This window comes from Epinephelus lanceolatus, chromosome 21 (genome assembly GCF_041903045.1).
Source record: "Epinephelus lanceolatus isolate andai-2023 chromosome 21, ASM4190304v1, whole genome shotgun sequence".
Lineage (NCBI taxonomy): Eukaryota > Metazoa > Chordata > Actinopteri > Perciformes > Serranidae > Epinephelus > Epinephelus lanceolatus.
The window spans coordinates 39,830,400-39,856,976 of NC_135754.1; the positions used below are offsets into that span (position 1 = coordinate 39,830,400).

The 26,577-nt window shown below is 42.7% G+C and overlaps 1 protein-coding gene across 2 annotated transcripts in view; it reads right to left on the reverse strand.

The window, feature by feature from the left end:
* tcerg1l (transcription elongation regulator 1 like) overlaps positions 1 to 26,577 on the reverse strand; it is a 76,196-nt gene that overhangs the window by 29,004 nt on the left and 20,615 nt on the right. For both annotated transcript variants that reach the window (XM_078163268.1, XM_078163269.1), the window contains exon 5: positions 24,843 to 25,001. In XM_078163268.1, coding sequence (XP_078019394.1) covers positions 24,843 to 25,001 — 159 coding nt within the window. The remainder of the gene's footprint in view (positions 1 to 24,842; positions 25,002 to 26,577) is intronic.

Below are 26,577 nucleotides of genomic sequence, written 5' to 3' on the forward strand. Positions count from 1 at the left end.
TCACATGACTGTCACCCAGCCAATCAGAGAGCACCAAATACAGAGTCATGCAACACAGTCCCCACAGCCCTGGTCAAGAGTTTGGTCCCCACAGCCCTGGTTAAGAGTTTGGTCCCCACAGCCCTAGTTAAGAGTTCGGTCCCCACAGCCCTGGTTAAGAGTTTGGTACTCACAGCCTTAGTTCAGAGTTCAGTCCCCACAGCCCTAGTTAAGAGTTTGGTCTCCAGAGCCCTGGTTAAGAGTTTGGTCCCCACAGCCCTGGTTAAGAGTTTGGTCTCCACAGCTGTGCTTCAGAGTTTGGTACTCACAGCCCTGGTTAAGAGTTTGGTCCCCACAGCCCTGGTTAAGAGTTTGGTCCCCACAGCCCTGGTTAAGAGTTCGGTACTCACAGCCCTAGTTAAGAGTTTGGTACTCACAGCCCTGGTTAAGAGTTTGGTACTCACAGCCCTAGTTAAGAGTTTGGTCCCCACAGCCGTGGTTAAGAGTTCGGTACTCACAGCCCTAGTTAAGAGTTTGGTACTCACAGCCCTAGTTAAGAGTTCGGTCCCCACAGCTCTGGTTAAGAGTTTGGTACTCACAGCCTTAGTTCAGAGTTCAGTCCCCACAGCCCTAGTTAAGAGTTTGGTCTCCAGAGCCCTGGTTAAGAGTTTGGTACTGACAGCCCTAGTTAAGAGTTTGGTCCCCACAGCCCTGGTTAAGAGTTTGGTCTCCACAGCTGTGCTTCAGAGTTTGGTACTCACAGCCCTGGTTAAGAGTTTGGTCCCCACAGCCCTGGTTAAGAGTTTGGTCCCCACAGCCCTGGTTAAGAGTTCGGTACTCACAGCCCTAGTTAAGAGTTCGGTCCCCACAGCCCTGGTTAAGAGTTTGATCCCCACAGCCCTAGTTACGAGTTCAGTACTCACAGCCCTGGTTAAGAGTTTGATCCCCACAGCCCTGGTTACAAGTTCGGTATTCACAGCCCTGGTTAAGATTTTGATCCCCACAGCCCTAGTTATGAGTTCGGTATTCAAAGCCCTGGTTAAGAGTTTCATCTCCATAGCCCTGGTTACAAATTCGGTATTCACAGCCCTGTTTAAGAGTTTGATCCCCACAGCCCTGGTTAAGATTTTGGTCCCCACAGCCCTGGTTAAGAGTTCAGTACTCACAGCCCTGGTTATGTATTCGGTACTCACAGCCCTGGTTAAGAGTTCGGTCCCCACAGCCCTAGTTAATAGTTTGGTCCCCACAGCCCCGGTTAAGAGTTTGGTACCCAAAGCCCTGGTTAAGAGTTTGGTCCCCACAACCCTGGTTAAGAGTTTGGTCCCCACAGCCCTGGTTAAGCATTCGGTCCCCTCAGCCCTGATTAAGAGTTTGGTCCCCAGAGCCCTGGTTAAGAGTTTGGTGCCCACAGCCCTGGTTAAGCATTTGGTCCCCACAGCCCTGGTTAAGAGTTTGGTGCCCATAGCCCTGGTTAAGAGTTTCTACTCACAGCCCTGGTTAAGCATTCAGTACTCACAACCCTGGTTAAGAGTTTGGTCCCCACAGCCCTAGTTAAGAGTTTGGTCCCCTCAGCCCTGATTGAGAGTTTGGTCCCCACAGCCCTGGTTAAGAGTTTGGTCCCCACAGCCCTGGTTAAGAGTTCGGTACTCACAGCCCTAGTTAAGAGTTTGGTCCCCACAGCCCTGGTTAAGAGTTTGATCCCCACAGCCCTAGTTATGAGTTCAGTACTCACAGCCCTGGTTAAGAGTTTGATCCCCACAGCCCTGGTTACAAGTTCGGTATTCACAGCCCTGGTTAAGATTTTGATCCCCACAGCCCTAGTTATGAGTTCGGTATTCAAAGCCCTGGTTAAGAGTTTCATCTCCATAGCCCTGGTTACAAATTCGGTATTCACAGCCCTGTTTAAGAGTTTGATCCCCACAGCCCTGGTTAAGAGTTTGGTCCCCACAGCCCTAGTTAAGAGTTCAGTACTCACAGCCCTGGTTATGTATTCGGTACTCACAGCCCTGGTTAAGAGTTTGGTCCACACAGCCCTAGTTAAGAGTTCAGTCCCCACAGCCCTAGTTAAGAGTTCAGTCCCCACATCCCTGGTTAAGCGTTTGGTCCCCACATCCCTGGTTAAGCACTTGGTACTCACAATGTACTGCAAACATCAGCAGGAACACACACACAGAAAGTCAGTACATCAGCATCTCGAGGGGAAACCTCCAATTAGTTCATTACTGCTGAAGGCTGAGATGGATCACACACACACACACACACACACACACACACATACACACAAACACACACTGAAACACACACTAACAGTCCCCCAGACACCTGAGAGGAAACAGCTGATGAAGCAATGAGAGGAAAAGAAAAGGAGACAAAGGAGAGGAGGGATGAAGATGATGAAGATGACGAGGGTAGGAGGTGAGGATGAAGATGAGGATGAAGGTGAGGATGAAGATGAGGATGAAGGTGAGGATGAAGATGAGGATGAAGAGGTTAAGTTTGTTATGAATCAGCTTTTTTCTTCAAACTTTAAACTTCAAACATCAAAATTCACCTCTTCAATTATTCATAAAAAAAACCCACACTAAACTGTGTGTCACTTTGTGTGTGTGTGTGTGTGTGTGTGTGTGTGTGTAATCAGTGATTTCCACTCTGGTCTTGTAATGAAAAAACCTGTTGTTAAATTATTCACTAAATTAATTGAATGTGTGTTAATGTGTGTGTGTGTATGTGTTAATGTGTGTGTGTGTGTGTGTTACTGTGTGTGTGTGCGTGTTTGTGTTAATGTGTGTGTGTTTGTGTTAGTGTGTGTGTGTGTGCGTGTTTGTGTTAATGTGTGTGTGTGCGTGTGTGTTAATGTGATAAACTGAGACTATGATTTTAATTTTATTCTGAAAAACAGAAAATTGTCTAAAAGTCCTGAAGTGAACCTGAGAGAGAAGGAGGAGGAGGAGGAGGAGGAAGAAGAAGAGGAGGAGGTGGAGGAGGAGGAAGAAGAAGAGGAAGAAGAAGAGGAGGAGGTGGAGGAAGGTACTAACACTGTATGTTCGTGTATATGTCACGGAGTGTTGACAGTATGAGTCGTCCTGCAGGTGGCGCTGTGACTAAAGGTTTCACCTGATCTCAGACACTTTAACATCGTCAATGACACTTCATGAACTCTGTGATCATATTTAAATATCATCAGTATTTTATCATCGTGCCAACACAGACAAACAGGAAGCCATTCTGATCAACTAATAAAGTTATGTGTCTGAAAACTTTATCTACAAAAACAAAGAAACAAAAACAGAGTTGTAATAAAAACTTTAAGATCCAAAATCTGTTTTAGTTAAAAACTTGAAAACGTCTTTTAGGAACTTCATGTTGAGACAGACGCCACTGATGTCATCACTCCATAATTACATCGAGCCAATCAGTGCAGTGCGTTTAGAGCACATTATACAAAGATGGCGGTGCCAGCGTCTCCAATGTCTGTAGTGTTTGTCGTGTCTGTAGTGTCTGTAGCATCTACAGTGTCTGTAGTGTCTGTAGTGTCTGTATCATCTGTAGTGTCTGTAATGTCTGTATCATCTGTAGTGTCTGTAGTGTCTGTATCATCTGTAGTGTCTGTAACATCTGTAGTGTCTGTATCATCTGTAGTGTCTGTAGCATCTGTAGTGTCTGTATCATCTGTAATGTCTGTAGCACCTGTAGTGTCTGTATTGTCTGTAATGTCTACAGCATCTGTATCATCTGTAGTGTCTGTAGTGTCTCTATCATGTGTAATGTCTGTAGCATCTGTAGTGTCTGTATTGTCTGTAATGTCTACAGCATCTGTATCATCTGTAGTGTCTGTAGTGTCTCTATCATGTGTAATGTCTGTAGCATCTGTAGTGTCTGTATTGTCTGTAATGTCTACAGCATCTGTATCATCTATAGTGTCTGTATCATTTGTAATGTCTGTAGCATCTGTAGTGTCTGTATTGTCTGTAATGTCTACAGCATCTGTATCATCTGTAGTGTCTGTAGTGTCTGTATCATTTGTAATGTCTGTAGCATCTGTAGTGTCTGTATCATCTGTAATGTCTGTAGCATCTGTAGTGTCTGTATTGTCCGTAGCATCTGTAGTGTCTGTATTGTCTGTAATGTCTACAGCATCTGTATCATCTGTAACGTCTGTAGCATCTGTAGTGTCTGTAGTGTCTGTATCATCTGTAGTGTCTGTATTGTCTGTAATGTCTACAGCATCTGTAGTGTCTGTAACATCTGTAGTGCCTGTGATGTCTGTAGTGTCTAGTGTCTGTAATGTCTGTAGTGCCTGTAGCATCTGTAGTGTCTGTAATGTCTGTAGTGTCTATGATGTCTGTAGTGTCTGTAGCATCTGTAGTGTCTGTAGTGTCTAGTGTCTGTAGTATCTGTAATGTCTGTAGTGTCTGTAGTGTCTAGTGTCTGTAGTGTCTAGTGTCTGTAGAATCTGTAATGTCTGTAGCATCTGTAGCATCAGTAGTGTCTGTAGCATCTGAAGTGTCTGTAATGTCTGCGGTATCTGTAGCATATATAGTGTTTGTGGCATCTGTAGTGTCTGTAGTGTCTGTATCATCTGTAGTGTCTGTAGTGTCTGTAACATCTGTAGTGTCTGTAATGTCTGTAATGTCTATGATGTCTGTAGTGTCTAGTGTCTGTAGTGTCTTTAATGTCTGTTGTGTCTGTAGCATCTGTAGTGTCTGTAGTGTCTGTAACATCTGTAATGTCTGTAATGTCTGTAATGTCTATGATGTCTGTAGTGTCTAGTGTCTGTAGTGTCTTTAATGTCTGTTGTGTCTGTAGCATCTGTAGTGTCTGTAGTGTCTAGTGTCTGTAGCATCTGTAGCATCAGTAGTGTCTGTAGTGTCTGTATCATCTGTAGTGTCTGTAACATCTGTAATGTCTGTAATGTCTGTAATGTCTATGATGTCTGTAGTGTCTAGTGTCTGTAGTGTCTTTAATGTCTGTTGTGTCTGTAGCATCTGTAGTGTCTGTAGTGTCTATAGCTTCTGTAGTGTCTGTAGCTCTGTAGTGTCTGTAGTGTCTATAGCGTCTGTAGTGTCTGTAGCTCTATAGTGTCTGTAGCATCTGTAGTGTCCAGTGCTGGAAGTTACTTTTAAAAAGTAGTGTTTGCTTGTTTTTTATGTTACTCTTTACTTTTACGTTACTTTTATGGTGCTTGACTTTGGGTAGAACCCCATCTCATTTCCTAAATGTGAAAAAATCCGAGTTTCCCACTGGTATTTACCACTTTGGTGATAAAATAAAGATTAAAGAGTGAGAGTTAATTTGTGTTAACTAGGCTACATGAATTTGTTACATGACAGATTACTACTACTAATAGCCTATTTGCCAGACCTGCTGCATCACTGAATGAGGAAAATATTAATATTCACAGACACGATCTTTGAACAAATAGTGTCATATTCATGAATAAATCATTTTCTGTTGTGTTATTACGTGTGTAACTGTGAGACTGTGTTTGTGTAACAGACTCATACTTTGCAGTAAGCTACAGACCTGCACGAATAAATTAATTCATTTTCTCTTCTGGTATGGTATGGTAGGTACTTTATTAACCCCTCGGGGGGAAATTTCAATGTCACAGCAGCAATTTAAAATACACAAAATAGGAGCTGCTGCAACAGGCTGCCGTTCACACAGCGCCAGGAAGGTAGGCAGGTTATGATTGTTCTGTTTTCTGTTAACACAATGCTGCATTTTATTGATGTTTTGGGGGTCGTTTTGATTTCCTTTGAGGTTCCGGGGTCGTATGTTGCCCATGTCTGAGGTCTGACTAGCGAGGTTAACATTAAGGTTACATTAAACAACACTTACCCAGCCATACAAGTGCAGTTCGCTGTCAGTATATAGTTGGTTGACTTGTTCAGAATCGCCCAGGTCTTGTACATTAGTTAACGTTACTGTTTTGTGTCCTTGTCGCTGGCTCCGCAGTACTTCGGTCCGTAGAGCACAAAAACCGTATTCAATATCTTGGACATGACCGCAAAGTACAAAATTATACACATCAAGGGATTTATATGCCTTGAGTTTTTCATGCGTATAAACGCTGGGTTTCTCCACAAGATATAAAAAAATGTCCGGCCACTGTAGCTTAGGCCATTTCGTTGGGTCGGTGACCCACTGACCCGTTACTTTGTAATGCGTTACACACAACGCTGGTAGTGTCTGTAGCTCTGTAGTGTCTGTAGTGTCTGTAGCGTCTGTAATGTCTGTAGCTCTGTAGTGTCTGAAGTGTCCGTAGTGTCTGTAGCGTCTGTAATGTCTGAAGTGTCAGTAGTGTCTGTAACTCTGTAGTGTCTGAAGTGTCTGTAGCGTCTGTAGTGTCTGTAGCTCTGTAGTGTCTGAAGTGTCTGTAGTGTCTGTAGCTCTGTAGCGTCTGTAGTGTCTGAAGTGTCTGTAGTGTCTGTAGCGCCTGTAGCTCTGTAGCATCTGTATTGTTTTAAGTGGTGGAAAAAGGATTTGACCACGGTTCTTCTGAAAAATAAAAAGAGAGCTGTGAACCCTCTGAATGAAAAATATTCCATCGTTTATTATTTCTTCACATTTGACACTACTTTCAGTCTTCAGATAATAAAGTCCACACTCTGTTACACAGGAGACGTACGATCACTCTGAAATGTCTCCATTAACCTAATGAAAATAAGTTACATAACTTAAGGACGGTTTGTTGATGACCTGAGCTTTGTTGATTGTTTTATTCTGTGAGTCCAGGTGTCAACAAAGATCATCTCTGCAGCACTGACAGGTACTGGGTGCAGAACGTTGTGTCAGTGCCATTGTGGCAGAGGAAAGAGGATGACAAAGACAGAGCTGGCACAAAAGAGGTCGTTAGAGATCACATAAAAACGTTCATCTCAAACAGAACTTCTCATCTTCCTACAAATACAGATAAAAAGATTCCAGGTTCTAAGCTTTGTTCTGACGTACAGGTGACTACGGTGTGAAAGAAATTCAGGTGCCACAACAGGTTTCTGTCTGACTACGCCACCACACTGTTCTCACAAACAGTTCGTACATTTGCCCGTGAAAAGTACCGTCCCCAAAGTTCTGCATTCCCCACATATTTTGAAAGGCTGCAATCACGGGACCAATGAGCTGATGGGAGTAAAAGAGGAAGCAGTCCTTCCTCTGACGAGAGAGTCATCAGCTTCAGGTTCCTCTGAGGAGAGTCAGGAGCTTCAGTACATCGGCACTGAGTGTGGTCCTTCAGTAGTTCGTCCTTCAGACGCCACAGGATGACATATCTAACACACCAGCTGCAGGAAGTAGATATGACAGTGATCATTTGAGGTCCTCTCAGCATCAGCTCCATCCTTCAGGCTGCGTCCCTCAGTAACTCTCTCCCCACGGAGATTCGTCAGGCGCCAACACTGGACAGTCTGCACTGAAAAGACACCTGTTCACTCTGGCTCTTGGTTTCCAGATTGTTATTTTTGTTGTTGTAAAGCGTTTTTGGGTCTCTTGAAAGGCGCTACATTAGTCTAAGTTATTATTATTAACATTATTATTATTAACGTCTTCAGTAACTGAGGTTCATCCTACTTATTGGAGTAGTGAACAAGGTTTGCTTTGCATAAGACCATTATCCCCTCATGTCTTAATACAACATCATGTTTAAGACTGATAAACTATATAACGTTCATCTATTTATTAATCTTATTGTCTCTGTGCTGCTGTAACATCAACTTCCCCTCAAGATCCATAATCTGATTAATTTATTCATCACTGTTTAAACTCTGAATTTGATGTTAATATAATATTTTTAAGTAAAAAAGCGTGTTACTGATCAAACCCACAGAAATTTGACTAACCGATCAATAATCCTCCCACAGTCCAATCAATGATCAATAACAGCAGCAGCAGAAGGAGGAGTGTCGTCAGTTTGATCTGATGTTTTTATGACGGATATGAACTCCCTGACTTTCTTTATGATTTAAAAATTTAAAACTACAGTGGTTTTACCTTTTCTTCATGTTTTATTCACATTTGTCTTTTATTTATTAATCAGCAGGAACAAAACGATAAATAAATAAATGAAGATGATTTTTTTTTTTTTTATCAGCAGCTGAGAAAAAAAAATCTGTTTTTAACTGTTTTTATTTTGGTATTTTTGTCTCTGTGTCACCAGATATAAACTGACTCCTCCTCCTCTCAAAGACATTAATTACACAAACACTAACAATAATAATAATAATAATAGTAGCCTAATAATAATAATAATAATAATAATAATAATAATTGTCTGTGTTTACACCATAACATCTCATAAAAAACAAATAAGAGTTAAATTATAATGTGCCAGTTTAAATCACTCAGAATAATTATGACACATTATTAAAACTTATTTAACAGAGATTTTAATACATTTACTTTGACTCTATATTTTTTTTCTTCTGTTTTGATTTGTTTGAAAACTGATAATACAAATGTCTCAGCAGCTTCATTTACTGGTTTGTTCTGATGCAGAGGAAAAAAGATTCTAATGGGAAGTAAAAATGAAACTAAATAAAACAGAGATCAAAGGTTTCTTTTTTTGTAAAATCACCAAAACTGTTGATTCTGACAAATGAAAATCAGGTTGATGAGAAAATCTGAGACAAAACCAGAGATCACTCTTCATACACACATCTACTGACACCTAAATATATGATCTAATGACACCTGAATCCTAAATATGTGATCTACTGACACCTAAATATATGATCTAATGACACCTAAATATATGATCTAATGACACCTACAGTCACAGGTAAAGTTTGGTCCAAACTTAATTTCCTGTGAGTAGTTCGATTAGAAGATGAACTCATCTCCAGAAGTCATTAAGTTAAAGATGAAACATTTCTTGAATATTTTAATCAAGGTTAAACTTTTTAATTTCATCTTTTAACAGAAAACAAAAAGGGCCTGAAGCCAAAATTTGGGCCCCCTCCATGGTCAGTGCTCAGTAGTGCCCCCTTCTTCTAAACCCTGTTTGAATCCAGCTCAGAGCCTTTCAGTTCTTGTTTGGAGGATTTCTTCTTCGGCCGTCTTCATGCTCTGCTCTTTGATCTCTATCCACAGATGTTTAATGATGTTTAGGTCGGGGGACTGTGAGGGGCGTGGCCAAACCTTCAGCTGTGGTGAGGAAAGGTTTTCTTCTGATGACTCTTCCATGAAGGTCATACCTGTCCAGGTGTGTCTGCACAGTAGAGCAGTGCACCACCACTCTTCCTTTCTAACGATCCTACGAGCAGCTCTCTCACAAAGCTTTCACTTTGACCTCCACAGTTCCTGCAGGCAGCTGTTTAGAGGAACCCATGGCTGCTGAGTGTTGGGACAAGCTGTCAGGAGTCACCTGCTATGTCCTCACCATCACTGTCAACAAGAGACCCTGGGGACAGCTGTCTCACTGCTCAGCTGTCTCACTGTTCAAACTTCCTGACGGTGCTCCTTTCTTTTTTTTTTACTCAAAAATTTTACAAAACTAACTAACTCATCTTTAATGTCATGTCTGTTGGAGATCACTTCATCTGAAACTCACGGTAAAAATAAATTGCTGGGCCCAAACTGTCACATGACTCTGTATCTATAACGTCTGACGACACCTGAACATCTCACACCTACACACACACACACACACACACACACACTGTAATGGCTCCTGTGGTCAATTACCTCAATTTCAGCTTCTTTAATCAATCACCTGGTTATCAATAAAGACTGAGCTCAATGTGTGTGTGTGTGTGTGTGTGTGTGTCTGCAGCATAAAGCAGAAGCCTGTAAAGATGAGCTATGAGCTGTCCTCCTGAAAACACCCAATTACACCCTGAAGCACTGTGTGTGCGTGTGTGTGTGTGTGTGTGTGTGTGTGCGCGCGCGCACGTGTGTGTGTGTGTGTGTGTGTGTGTCTGTGTTCAATAAAGCTCTGGTCTCAGTTTATAGAGTCACTTTATCAAACTGCTACTGAGCCCAACACAGATCAGGAGGTTTTTACTGACACAGTGTGTGTGTGTGTGTGTGTGTGTGGGTGTGTGTGTGTGTGTGTGTATGTGTTTTCAACACAAAATTCTTAGACTCATGTAGTGGGCCTGGCTGTGACTGAGTCACCTGCAGAGAGAAATGTGTCTTTGTTTGAAACAAGTTTACATTAGAAATGTACAAGGAGGAGGAGGGAGGGGAGAGGGAGGAGCAGAGGGAGGAGGAGGAGGGGGGGATACTTTGAGAAGAAAGTTTGAATTTCAGAGATTAAAGAATTTACGAGAAAAAAAAAAAGACATCGTCTCTGTCCCAGCTGTGTGTGATCTCTGCCTTCGGGGCTTTCTGTCAGAAGGTCAGGTGATGGTCAGGCTTTCTGTCAGAAGGTCAGGTGATGGTCAGGCTTTCTGTAAGAAGGTCAGGTGATGGTCAGGCTTTCTGTAAGGTCTGGTCTGACCTCACACACCTGGTCTAGCCTCGTACACCTGGTCTCACCTCACACACCTGGTCTGACCTCACACACCTGGTCTGACCCCACAATTCAGGTCTGACCTCACACACCTGGTCTGACCTCACACTCCAAGTGTGACCTCACACACCTGGTCAGAACTCACACTCCAGGTCTGACCTCACACTCCAAGTCTGACCTCACACACCTGGTCAGAGCTCACACTCCAGGTCTGACCTCACACCTGGTCTGACCTCACACACCTGGTCAGAACTCACACTCCAGGTCTGACCTCACACCTGGTCTGACCTCACACACCTGGTCAGAACTCACACTCCAGGTCTGACCTCACACACCTGGTTTGACCTCACACACCTGGTCAGAACCTCTTCATATCTACAGTGTGTCCGTAGCCCCTCTCTCTGTCTGTCTGTCTGTAGCCCTTAGTGTATGACCTTACCCGCTCTATTCAGAACTCATTACCTCATCAAACACACACACCTGGTCTGACCCCACACTTCAGATCTGACCTCACACACCTGGTCTGACCTCACACACCTGGTCAGAACTCACACTCCAGGTCTGACCCCACACTCCAGGTCTGACCCCACACTCCAGGTCTGACCTCACACACCTGGTCAGAACTCACACTCCAGGTCTGACCTCATACACCTGGTCAGACCTCATACACCTGGTCTCACCTCACACACCTGGTCAGACCTCACACACCTGGTCTGACCTCACACACCTGGTCTAGCCTCACACACCTGGTCTAGCCTCACACACCTGGTCTGACCTCACACACCTGGTCTAGCCTCACACACCTGGTCTGACCTCACACACCTGGTCTAGCCTCACACACCTGGTCTAGCCTCACACACCTGGTCTGACCTCACACACCTGGTCTAGCCTCATACACCTGGTCTGACCTCACACACCTGGTCTGACCTTACACACCTGGTCTGACCTCACACACCTGGTCAGAGCTCACACTCCAGGTCTGACCTCACACCTGGTCTGACCCAACACTTCAGGTCTGACCTCACACACCTGGTCTGACCTCACACACCTGGTCAGAACTCACACTCCAGGTCTGACCCCACACTCCAGGTCTGACCTCACACACCTGGTCAGAACTCACACTCCAGGTCTGACCTCATACACCTGGTCTCACCTCACACACCTGGTCAGATCTCACACACCTGATCTGACCTCACACACCTGGTCTAGCCTCACACACCTGGTCTAGCCTCATACACCTGGTCTGACCTTACACACCTGGTCTAGCCTCATACACCTGGTCTGACCTCACACACCTGGTCTGACCTCACACACCTGGTCAGAACCTCTTCATATCTACTGTGTGTCCGAAGCTCCTCCCTCTGTCTGTCTGTCTGTCTGTCTGTCTGCCCGTAGCCCCTCCCTCTGTCTGTCTGTCTGTCTGTCTGTCTGCCCGTAGTCTCTCCCTCTGTCTGTCTGTCTGTCTGTCTGTCTGTCTGCCCGTAGTCCCTCCCTCTGTCTGTCTGTCTGTCTGTAGCCCTTAGTGTGTGACCTTACCAGCTCTATTCAGAACTCATTACCTCATCAAACACACACACAGGTCTGGATCAGAGGAGCAGGGAATTGTGGGTAAGAGATTAAACAATGCCTCTGAGAAATCACACACACAGACACACACACACACACACACACACACACACACAGTTTCAGGATAATCAAACACAGCATAAACACACACTGCTATAACGAGCTGCTTTACATTTTATAAAAGCTGATGAATCATTTATTATTCACAAAGCAGCAGAACACACACACAAACAAACAAACACACACACACACACACACACACGCCGTAACACACATACTGAGTGAGTTAATGAATGTGTCAGATGGTGAAACAACAACAGATGTGTGAAATGAAACAAACTTATTTTTAGATTTTAAGACCCAGGAAGATTTTAGTTCATCATGTCAGTCACATGTTGAAACTGAGGAGCCTCTGATGTCAGAAAACATCCAGAGAACCCCCAGAGAACATCCTGAGAACCTTCTGAAAACATCCTGAGAACTTTCTGAGAACCTTCTGAGAACATCCTGAGAACATTCTGATAACCTTCTGAGAACAACCTGAGAACCATCCGAGAACCTCCTGAGAACCTTCTGCGAACCTCCAGAGAACCTCTTGAGAACATCCTGAGAACCTCCAGAGAAAATCCTGAGAACATCCTGAGAACCTCCAGAGAACATCCTGAGAAAATCCTGAGAACCTCCTGAGAACCTCCAGAGAACATCCTGAGAACCTTCTGAGAACCTCCAGAGATCCTCCTGAGAACCTCCCGAGAACATCCTGAGAACCTCCTGAGAATATCCTGAGAACCTCCAGAGAACCTCCTGAGAACCTCCAGAGAACCTCCCGAGAACATCCCGAGAACCTCCAGAGAACATCCTGAGAAAATCCTGAGAACCTCCTGAGAACCTCCTTTCTGAATCATCCGATGAATGAATGAATCAAAGAACATCTGTGTCTCTGCAGACTTGTGGTTTTGACCTGTTTCTTCTTCTGTGCTTATTCCTGCTTTGTGCTGCTGTTAATCATTTGTCTGTGTTTGTGTGTATTTTCAATGATGACACGCTGAGCTGCAGATTTGTTTCGCTGCTGCAGGAAACCAAAGACGATGCTGCTGCTGCAGATTGAAAACAGCATGAAATGAACAAGAGCCGGATTTTAATTGGCAACGATTAGAAGTCAACAACAGAGATGCCAAACAATAAAGAACAAAGACTAAGGAGGAGGAGGAGGAGGAGAGTCTGTGAGAGATGAAGGGCTGCTATAAACTGTCAGAGAGACGGAGGCTTTGACAGGACTGCAAGTCCCATAATGCAGCTGTAACAAAACTACAGGTCCTATAATGCAGCTGCAAAAAGACCACAAGTCCCACAATGCAGCTGTAACAAGAATACAGGTCACTGGAGGAAGTGGAGGTGAGACAGAAGTGAAACAGTTTCAATTTTGATGACTTGCTATAAAAAAGTTTTGATCTTAAATCCTAAATTTTCACAGAAACCTCTCATCGTTGTCACCTGTCAGATTTCAGAAAAAAAACCCACAGAACCAGTCAGAGGGTGGTTTGGTTTTTTCATGGCATGTTTAACACTAGAACCGCCACGACAGTCTGACAGACCGTTTGGGTTTTTATAATGCAATTAACTCTGTTTAGATAAAACCTACAAGCTACTCTTCCTATGACTTTTCCTAAAAATGTGTCTTGTATGTTTTCTGAAGCCTTTAAGTTACAAAAATGAAACACGCTAGACTTCTGAGAATTTCTACCTCTGACCGCAGCAGCGGACACACAGACCACTGCTGAAAATCCTACATTTTGATACATACAGGTGGCTATACATATTGCAAAACTCTGTAAAAGTACACCAAAGCATACATTTTCGTTTCCAAGTATTTATTTGATAACAAAACCATTCATACTGTCAATAAAAAAACATTTTGTTAATAATAAAAAACGAATGTAATCTCAACAGTGACCGCGCCAGCCGGCGGGACTGTGGCTGAACCGCTTCCAATGTTCATTCATTCATTCAATCGCGTGTTCAATGTGTGTGTGTGTGTGTGTGTAATTATTTCGGTGTTTATTTCTTTTATTGTGAAGGTTTTTTTTTAATTAAAATGCGTAATATAGCCAACAATATTATAGATCAAAAGTTAATTTAACTTATTATTGTAGAATGTATTTAGCAAATAATCACTTTCAACTGGAGACACGGCGCAGCCGCAGTGCAGCAGCAAGAAAAAAAAAAGGCATTATAAAAAGCCGACAAATAGTGTTAATTATTTGACATGAGACATTGGAGAGGTTGTCAGTCCTAGTCTATAGTCTGAAATATTTTATTTTATTTTATCATAACTTCTCGGGAATTACTCAAAAATGCATTTTTTGTGTGCTTCTGAGCACACGGGCAGCATAAACAATGAAGTTACATATGACGGTCTGGCAGACCGTTGCGACGCTTGGAGGGGCGCTGTAATCCTGGCAGTCCTAGTGTTAAGTCGTGCCCGACACACAGATGAGACCCACAGTGAGGTTTAATTCTCAGGACAACTTTCTGACGTCACTGAGAATGAGTTTTTGGTTTATTAAAAACATTTTGGTGGGATTTGTTGTTTCTGATGTTTTTATCATATATATATATATATATTGGATGAGCACCAATTTCCTGATGTTAAATTCAGACAAAACTGAAATTATTGTTCTTGGCCCCAAACAACTCAGAGACTCTTTATCTGATGACATAGTTTCTCTAGATGGCATTGCTCTGGCCTCTAGCACTACCGTAAGAAACCTCGGAGTAATATTTGATCAAGATTTGTCTTTTAATTCTCATTTAAAGCAAACCTCACGGACTGCATTTTTTCATCTGCGTAATATTGCGAAAATTAGGCCTATCCTGACCCGAAAAGATGCAGAAAAATTGGTCCACGCTTTTGTTACCTCAAGGCTGGATTACTGTAACTCTCTATTATCAGGTAGCTCTAGTAAGTCCTTAAAAACTCTCCAGCTAATTCAGAATGCAGCAGCACGTGTACTAACAGGAACTAAGAAACAAGATCATATTTCTCCTGTTTTAGCTTCTCTGCACTGGCTCCCTGTAAAATCCAGAATTGAATTTAAAATCCTACTGTTAACTTATAAAGCTCTAAATGGTCAAGCTCCGTCATATCTTAGAGAGCTCATAGTGCCATATTATCCCACCAGAACACTGCGCTCTGAGAACGCAGGGTTACTCGTGGTCCCTAAAGTCTCCAAAAGCAGATCAGGAGCCAGAGCCTTCAGCTATCAGGCTCCTCTCCTGTGGAATCATCTTCCTGTTACGGTCCGGGAGGCAGACACCGTCTCCACACTTAAGACTAGACTTAAGACTTTCCTCTTTGATAAAGCTTATAGTTAGGGCTGGCTCAGGCTTGCCCTGTACCAGCCCCTAGTTAGGCTGACTTAGGCCTAGTCTGCCGGAGGACCCCCTATAATACACCGGGCTCCCTCTCTCTCTCTCTCTCTCTCTCTCTCTCTCTCTCTCTCACTCTCATCCTATTACTGCATCTTGCTAACTCGGCCATTCTGGATGTCACTAACTCGGCTTCTTCTCCGGAGCCTTTGTGCTCCACTGTCTCTCAGAATAACTCATACCGCACAGGTGCCTGGACAGTGTGACGTGTGTGGTTGTGCTGCTGCCGTGGTCCTGCCAGATGCCTCCTGCTGCTGCTGCCATCATTAGTCATTAGTCATACTTCTACTGTTATTATACACATATGACTATTGTCACACAAGTATACTGTCTGATATTAATACATACTTTCAACATATTGTACCACAGTAGCCAGAACTATAACTATAATATTATTACTTTCATTAATGTTGTTGTAAGCTACTGTCATTACCTGCATCTCTCTCTCTCTCTCTCTCTCTCTCTCTCTCTGTCTCATTGTGTCATATGGATTACTGTTAATTTATTATGCTGATCTGTTCTGTACGACATCTATTGCACGTCTGTCCGTCCTGGAAGAGGGATCCCTCCTCAGTTGTTCTTCCTGAGGTTTCTACCGTTTTTTTTTTTCCCCGTTAAAGGGTTTTTTTTTGGGGAGTTTTTCCTTATCCGCTGTGAGGGTCTTAAGGACAGAGGGATGTCGTATGCTGTAAAGCCCTGTGAGGCAAATTGTGATTTGTGATATTGGGCTTTATAAATAAAATTGAAATTGAATTGAATATATATATATATATATATATATATATATATACACAGTACAGGCCAAAAGTTTGGACACACCTTCTCATTCAATGAGTTTTCTTTATTTTCATGACTATTTACATTGTAGATTCTCACTGAAGGCATCAAAACTATGAATGGACACATGTGGAGTTATGTACTTAACAAAAAAAGGTGAAATAACTGAAAACATGTTTTATATTCTAGTTTCTTCAAAATAGCCACCCTTTGCTCTGATTACTGCTTTGCACACTCTTGGCATTCTCTCCATGAGCTTCAAGAGGTAGTCACCTGAAATGGTTTCCACTTCACAGGTGTGCCTTATCAGGGTTAATTAGTGGAATTTCTTGCTTTATCAATGGGGTTGGGACCATCAGTTGTGTTGTGCAGAAGTCAGGTTAATACACAGCCGACAGCCCTATTGGACAACTGTTAAAATTCATATTATGGCAAGAACCAATCAGCTAACTAAAGAAAAACGAGTGGCCATCATTACTTTAAGAAATGAAGGTCAGTCAGTCCGGAAAATTGCAAAAACTTTAAATGTGTCCCCAAGTGGAGTCGCAAAAACCAAGCGCTACAACCAAACTGGCACACATGAGGACCGACCCAGGAAAGGAAGACCAAGAGTCACCTCTGCTTCTGAGGATAAGTTCATCCGAGTCACCAGCCTCAGAAATGGCAAGTTAACAGCAGCTCAGATCAGAGACCAGATGAATGCCACACAGAGTTCTAGCAGCAGACCCATCTCTAGAACAAGTGTTAAGAGGAGACTGCGCCAATCAGGCCTTCATGGTCAAATAGCTGCTAGGAAACCACTGCTAAGGAGAGGCAACAAGCAGAAGAGATTTGTTTGGGCCAAGAAACACAAGGAATGGACATTAGACCAGTGGAAATCTGTGCTTTGGTCTGATGAGTCCAAATTTGAGATCTTTGGTTCCAACCGCCGTGTCTTTGTGAGACGCAGAAAAGGTGAACGGATGGATTCCACATGCCTGGTTCCCACTGTGAAGCATGGAGGAGGAGGTGTGATGGTGTGGGGGTGTTTTGCTGGTGACACTGTTGGGGATTTATTCAAAATTGAAGGCACACTGAACCACCATGGCTACCACAGCATCCTGCAGCGACATGCCATCCCATCCGGTTTGCGTTTAGTTGGACCATCATTTATTTTTCAACAGGACAATGACCCCAAACACACCTCCAGGCTGTGTAAGGGCTATTTGACCAAGAAGGAGAGTGATGGAGTGCTGCGGCAGATGACCTGGCCTCCACAGTCACCGGACCTGAACCCAATCCAGATGGTTTGGGGTGAGCTGGACCGCAGAGTGAAGGCAAAGGGGCCAACAAGTGCTAAACACCTCTGGGAACTCCTTCAAGACTGTTGGAAAACCATTTCAGGTGACTACCTCTTGAAGCTCATGGAGAGAATGCCAAGAGTGTGCAAAGCAGTAATCAGAGCAAAGGGTGGTTATTTTGAAGAAACTAGAATATAAAACAGGTTTTCAGTTATTTCACCTTTTTTTGTTAAGTACATAACTCCACATGTGTTCATTCATAGTTTTGATGCCTTCAGTGAGAATCTACAATGTAAATAGTCATGAAAATAAAGAAAATGCATTGAATGAGAAGGTGTGTCCAAACTTTTGGCCTGTACTGTATATATATATATATATATATGTATACATACATATATGTTCAGAGGAAAAAAAAACAGTTTTCATTAAACATCAGTCAGACACAGTCAGAGCTTCACATCTGTACAGATGTTAGTTTAAGAATCCTCATATCCCACTGACCACCAGTCTCTATGATGTTAAATACAGTCCAATATTAATACATAGACTCTGTATAGTTTATGATGAATGTATTTAGTCTGTGATGACTAAACTTCACCATCAGTCACACAACATGTTTTCTGTTCACAGAATAAACTTCAAATCAGACGAATAAAATTTAAATCGATGAAATTCAGCTAAAATAAAAAGTTTATCTAAAATGTCATATTGTTGAGTCGCCATCAAACCAATCAGCTGTTAGATCAGGTGAGAGCCAGGTGTTTCCCATCATGCCCTGGTTCTTACAATCGGTGGAGAGCAACTGCAGCACATGGCTCTAAAAACTGTGGCCACCTCACTATTGCAAGATTATCGCTGTCCACTTTTATAATACGTCACAACAAGTCGGGATGAAATCAGACACAAAACTATCCAGCATGCATTGTGCGGCAATCACCGATGATCGAATCTGCACAGGCCTGGTTCATCTTGAGTGAGCCTATTGTTTGAAAGCAGCTGTGGAAATAAAGTTTTTATCAGTGGTTTAATGAATCAGAGTTTTTATGAACTGCAGCAGTGAAATATTTAAACTATGAAACAACAACAGCTCCGACTGTTTATCAACAAGTCCTCAGGTGTTCACATGAGCCCTCCTCACTACACTGACCACTTGACTAGTGGAACTAGTGGAACCAGTTTAACTCGTGGAACCAGTGGAAAAATTTTAACCGCTGGAACCAATGGAACCACTGGAACCAGTTAAGGGGTGAACCAGGTTAATGGTTCTCCTCTGCAGACTCTCTGAAATTAAATATTAACAGCAGATTTCAATGAACACGTGGAACTCTTCATCCTCATCTTCATATTTTAGTCATAAAGACGCCATGGTCCCTAAAGTCTCCAAAAGTAGATCAGGAGCCAGAGCCTTCAGCTATCAGGCTCCTCTCCTGTGGAATCATCTTCCTGTTACGGTCCGGGAGGCAGACACCGTCTCCACATTTAAGACTAGACTTAAAACTTTCCTCTTTGATAAAGCTTATAGTTAGGGCTGGCTCAGGCTTGCCCTGTACCAGCCCCTAGTTAGGCTGACTTAGGCCTAGTCTGCCGGAGGACCCCCCTATAATACACCGGGCACCTTCTCTCCTTCTCTCTCTCTCTCTCTCTCTCTCTCTGTCTCTCCCCTTTGCTAACACTCATGTCCTGTTACTGCATCTTGCTAACTCGGCTGTACTGCATGTCACTAACTCGGCTTCTTCTCCGGAGCCTTTGTGCTCCACTGTCTCTCAGGTTAACTCGTATTGCAGCGGTGCCTGGATAGCGTGACGTGTGTGGTTGTGCTGCTGCCGTGGTCCTGCCAAATACCTCCTGCTGCTGCTGCCATCATTAGTCATACTTCTAATTCTATACTATCATACATTAATATATACCTTCAACTTATTGTACCACAAAAGCAGTGACTATAATTAAAATTTTATTACTTTCATTAATGTCGTTGTAAGATACTGTCATTATCGTCTGTCCTGCATCTCTCTCTGTCTCTGTCTCTCGTTCTGTCTCATTGTGTCATATGGATTACTGTTAATTTATCATGTTGATCTGTTCTGTACGACATCTATTGCACGTCTGTCCGTCCTGGAAGAGGGATCCCTCCTCAGTTGCTCTTCCTGAGCTTTCTACCATTTTTTTCCCCGTTAAAGGGTTTTTTGGGGGAGTTTTTCCTGATCAGCTGTGAGGGTCATAAGGACAGAGGGATGTTGTATGCTGTAAAGCCCTGTGAGGCAAATTGTGATTTGTGATATTGGGCTTATAAATAAAATTGATTGATTGATTGATGTCTGCGTCGACCACAATCACTGAGCACAGCTCTGTTTAAAGCTGCAGCAGAACACAAAACTCTTCCATCTAGAACCAGAACAGAACAAGAACTAGAACCTTTTATTGATCCACAATCAGCAGAATATGATTCACCTCCTCCACGTGATCCAAAACCAGAACCTGATTGTTGGTTGTTATTTTGGTCATGTTGGTGTGCTGGTTTTTCAGAGGAGATCATCGTGATCCAGAAACTATGTTTTCAAGGTAAATAAATCTGGGTAACCAGCATCCAAAAGTGACTACACATCACAATGGAGGCCATCTGCCAACAACCACACTGCAGCTACTAACCATCACCACAAGTGGTGTGAAAGAGAACACAACAACTGGGTACAACATTAAAATTATTCTTATTATTATTATTGTGATTTCTAATGTCTACTTAATCTACTACATCACAGTAATTGTTAAACAGATCAGTATAAACCAGTGTACTCACATCAATACTGGATCACATCATCACTGTATAACATCATTACTCGATCACATCATCATTGGATTCCACCATCACTGGATCAAATCATTACTGGATCACACCATCACTGGATCACATCATCACTGGATCACACAATCACTGGATCACATCATCACTGTATGACATCATTACTGGATACATCACTGTATAACATAATTACTGGGTTACACCATCACTGGATCTAATCATTACTGGATCACATCATCACTGGATCACACAATCACTGGATAACATCATTACTGGATTACATCATCACTGGATTAAACCATTACTGGATCACATCATCAATGGATTACACAATCAATGGATCACATCATTACTGGATAACATCATCATTGGATTACACCATCACTGGATCACACCACCACTGGATTACATCATCGCTGGATTACATCATCACTGGATCACATCATCACTGGATTAAACCATCACTGGATCACATCATCAATGGATTACACAATCACTGGATCACATCATTACTGGACAACATCATTATTGGATTACACCATCACTGGATCACACAATCACTGGATCACATCATCACTGTATGACATCATTACTGGATACATCACTGTATAACATAATTACTGGGTTACACCATCACTGGATCTAATCATTACTGGATCACATCATCACTGGATCACACAATCACTGGATAACATCATTACTGGATTACATCATCACTGGATTAAACCATTACTGGATCACATCATCAATGGATTACACAATCAATGGATCACATCATCATTGGATTACACCATCACTGGATCACACCACCACTGGATTACATCATCGCTGGATTACATCATCACTGGATCACATCATCACTGGATTAAACCATCACTGGATCACATCATCAATGGATTACACAATCACTGGATCACATCATTACTGGACAACATCATTATTGGATTACACCATCACTGGATCACACCACCACTGGATTACACCGTCACTGAATCACACCATAACTGGATTCCACCATCACAGGATCAAATCATTACTGGATCACATCTTCACTAGATTACACCATCGCTGGATCACATCATCACTGGATTACACCGTTGCTGGATCACATCATTGCTGGGTTACACCATCACTGGACCACATCATTGCTGGATCACACAGTTGCTGAATTAGGTCATCATTGGATCACATCATGACCGGATTGCATCATTACTGGATTACATCATCACTGGATCACATTATCACTGGATTCCACGATCAGTGGATCACACAATCAATGGATTACATCATCACTGGATTACACCATCACTAGATCACACAATCACTGAATTACGTCATCATTGGATCACATCATCACTGGATTACATCATCACTGGATCACATCATCACTTGGTCACACAATCACTGGATCACATTGTCACTGGATTACATCATCACTGGATCACACAATCACTGGATCACATCATTGCTGTATGACATCATTACTGGATACCTTCACCACTGTAGCACATCATCACTGTATAACATAATAACTGGATTACACCATCACTGGATCTAATCATTACTGGATCACATCATCACCGGATCACACAATCACTGGATAACATCATTGCTGGATCGCATAATTACTGGATTACATCATCACTGGATTACACAATCACTGGATCACATCATTGCTGGATAACATCATCATTGGATTACATCATCACTGGCTCACACCACCATTGGATTACACCATCACTGGATCACACTGCCACTGGATCACACTGCCACTGGATCACACCATCACTGGATTCCACCATCACTGGATCACATCATTGCTGGATTACACCATCACTGGATCAAATCATTACTGGATCACATCATTGCTGGATAGCATCATCATTGGATTACATCATCACTGGCTCACACCACCATTGGATTACACCATCACTGGATCACACTGCCACTGGATCACACCGCCACTGGATCACACCATCACTGGATCACATCATTGCTGGATCACATCATCACTGGATTACATCATTACTGGATTAAATCATCATTGGATTCCACCATCACTGAATAACATCATTACTGGCTCACACAATCACTGGATCACATCATTACTGGATTACACCATCCCTGGATCACACAATCACTGGATGACATCATCGCTGGATCACATGATCATCACTAGATTACACCATCCCTGGATCAGATCATTGCTGGATTACACCATCACTGGATCACATCATCACTGGATCACATCATTACTGGATCACACAATCACTGGATCACATCATTACTGGATTACACCATCCCTGGATCACATCTTTGCTGAATTACACCATCACTGGATCACACAATCACTGGATCACATCATCATTGGATCACATCATCACTGGATTACATCATTACTGGATCACATCATTACTGGATTACATCATCATTGGATTCCACCATCACTGTATAACATCATTATTGGCTCACACAATCACTGGATCACATCATTACTGGATCACATCATTACTGGATTACACCATCCCTGGATCACATCATCACTGGATCACATGATCATAACTGGATTACACCATCCCTGGATCACATCATTGCTGGATTACACCATCACTGTATCACATCATCACTGGATTACATCATTACTGGATCACATCACCACTGGATCACATCATTACTGGATTACATCATCATTGGATTCCACCGTCACTGAATAACATCATTACTGGATCATACCATCCCTGGATCACATCATTGCTGGATCACATCATCACTGGATTACATCATTACTGGATCACATCATCACTGGATCACATCATTACTGGATTACATCATCATTGGATTCTACCGTCACTGAATAACATCATTACTGGATCAAACAATCACTGGATCACATCATTGCTGGATTACATCATCCCTGGATCACATCATTGCTGGATTACACCATCACTGGATTACACCATTGCTGGATCACATCATTGCTGGATTACACTATCACTGGATTACACCATCGCTGGATCACATCATTGCTGGGTTACACCATCACTGGATCACATCATCACTGGATCACATCATCACTGGATTACATCATCGCTGGATTACATCATAGCTGGATTACTTCATCACTGGATAACATCATTACTGGATCAAACAATCGCTGGATCACACAAACACTGGATCACATCACCACTGGATAACATCATCGCTGGATCACATTATCACTGGATCACATCATTGCTGGATGACATCATCGCTGGATCACATCATTGCTGGATTACACCATCACTGGATCACATTATTGCTGGATTACACCATCACTGGATCACACAATTACCGAATTACGTCATCATTGGATTACATCATTACTAGATTAAATCATCACTAGATTGCACCATTACTGGATTACACCATCGCTGGATCACATCACCACTGGATAACATCATCACTGGATCACACCATTACTGGATCACATAATCACTGGATCACATCATTGCTGGATTACACCATCACTGGATCACATAATCACTGGATCACACAATCACTGGATCACATCATTACTGGATCACATCATTGCTGGATTACACCATTGCTGGATCATATCATCACTGGATCAAATCATCACTGGATCACATCATCACTGGATTCCACCATCACTGGATAACATCATTACTGGATCAAACAATCCCTGGATCACACAAACACTGGATCACATCATCACTGGATAACATCATCGCTGGATTACACTATCCCTGGATCACATCATTGCTGGATTACAACATCACTGGATCACATTATCACTGGATCACATCATTGCTGGATGACATCATCGCTGGATCACATCATTGCTGGATTACACCATCACTGGATCACATTGTCACTGGATCACACAATTACCGAATTACATCATCATTGGATCAAATCATTACTAGATTAAATCATCACTAGATTGCACCATTACTGGATTACACCATCGCTGGATCACATCACCACCGGATAACATCATCACTGGATCACACCATTACTGGATCACATCATCACTGGATCACATCATTGCTGGATTACACCATCGCTGGATCACATCATCACTGGATCACACAATCAATCACTGGATCATATCATTACTGGATCACATCGTCACTGGATCACATCATTACTGGATCACATCATCACTGGATCACATCATTGCTGGATTACACCATCGCTGGATCACATCATCACTGGATAACATCATCACTGGATCACATCATTAATGGATAACATCATCACTGGATCACATCATCATTGGATAACATCATCGCTGGATCACATCACTGCTGGATTACACCATCACTGCTGGATTACACCATCACTGGATCACATCATCACTGGATCACATGATCTCATCTGATTTCAGAATCTTATTTTTCTTTGAACATCTCATTTTCAGGATTTGATCTGATCATAAAACCCAGATTTTATCAGATTACGTCTGAACACCTGGTCCCAGATTTCATCATCTGGATCATCTTAATCCAGGTTACAAATTCTGAAATATCAGATGCTTATGAGGAGATGAAAACAGACTCACCTGATGGAGGAGGAGCAGTGAGGAGAGGCAGGTGGAGAGGAGACACAGAGAGCAGTTGCAGGGGCGATAAGGAGGAAGAGGAGGAGGAGCAGGAGGAGGAGGAGGTGTCATCACTCTCAGCGTCTCTTGTCTTTGTTGTGTGTTCTCTTCTAACAGAACCTGGACACACACAATCATGTTGGTCTGCATCAGTTCAACGACACCTCAACACCTGAACTCAAGGACCAATGAATTGAGACCATGCGCTTCAACACACACACTGTAACACACACACACACACACTGTAATGCCTGGTTCACACTACATGATATCAGCCTGGTTCCAGCCCGACACAGCGTCGTACGGTGTCGGCATGGATCGTGAACGAGTGTTGTACATGATAATCCATGGTTTTATCTCGTGTAGTGTGTCATAGTAGGCGACAACCGAAGCCATGTCTGGGACGCCTCATAACGTCCCAACATAAAGTCTAGCATGTTTGATGTTCTTTTTGTCTTCCATGACTTCTCCCGTCACAGCTGTCACTTTGACCAATAGGAGCACAGAGCGGTCTGTTGCCATGGAAACTGTAGGACAACAACACCCCAGCCTTTTCGATATTTCCTGTAGGGACGTTAGCACACAGAGTAAAAAGGAAACAGCAGAGGCACTTTATGAAGATGCTGAGTACTGCCATTAGCATCAAGCTAGCAAAGAACGTTCTTTATTCATAATGGAGGATATAAAGTAAGAAAATTAAAATATAGTGGCTTTCACTGACCACAACTGCAGAGGCTTCCAGCTTCATTTCAAACACACTACATTAGAAACAGGCCATTATTTATTATTCCCTCTGTATTTTTATATTTTTAATTTTACTTTTAATCCGCAACACCTCCTGTTTCTGTTTCAAATTCGAAGCTGAGTGAATCCCTTCATTTTCTAAACAGGTATTTATTGTGAAACATTTGCAGGAACTTCCTGTGGAGGATTCAGTGACGTCAGTGTGGTGCTTCAAATGTAGCTCCGCCCATCTGGTGGCACTTTTTACATTATCATTGAAGGATGACCTGGGGTGACTGGTGTGTACCATCGTGTTGTCTGTCATGTCTGTCGGCCAAGTCACGGCACGATTTTATGGCTTCACAATCACGTAATGTGACATAGTGACTGTCAGAATGGACAGAAATGTCATGTAGTGTGAACATGGCATAACAAAGAGACACACACACACACACACACACACACATTCTAGACACGTCCTTCCTGCTCTCTTAAGAATGAAGCCTTGAGAATTAAAAAAATCTTTAACTTTTAACCACAATTTGGTTAAAACACAAAAATCACATGTTCACGTTACAGAGGATAAAAATAGACATGATGACAGAGTGAACGTGTTTTTGACTCTGGACAGGTTTTCATTTGGTCTGAAAGACTTTCTGTAAATGTTGTTGGTTGGCCTCCTCCTCCCTGTCCTCCAGCACCAGGACCAGGACTTTACATATTGACCTCCAGGTGAGACCCTGAGGGACACCCAGAGACACACAGAGACACACAGAGACTCCCAAAGACACTCAGAGACTCTCAGAGACACCCAGAGACACCCAGAGACTCTCAGAGACACATTGAAACTCCCAGAGACACACAGAGACACAAAGAGACTCTCAGAGACACTCAGAGACTCTCAGAGACACACAGAGACTCTCAGAGACACACAGAGACTCTGAGAGACTCTGAGAGACACACAGAGACACAC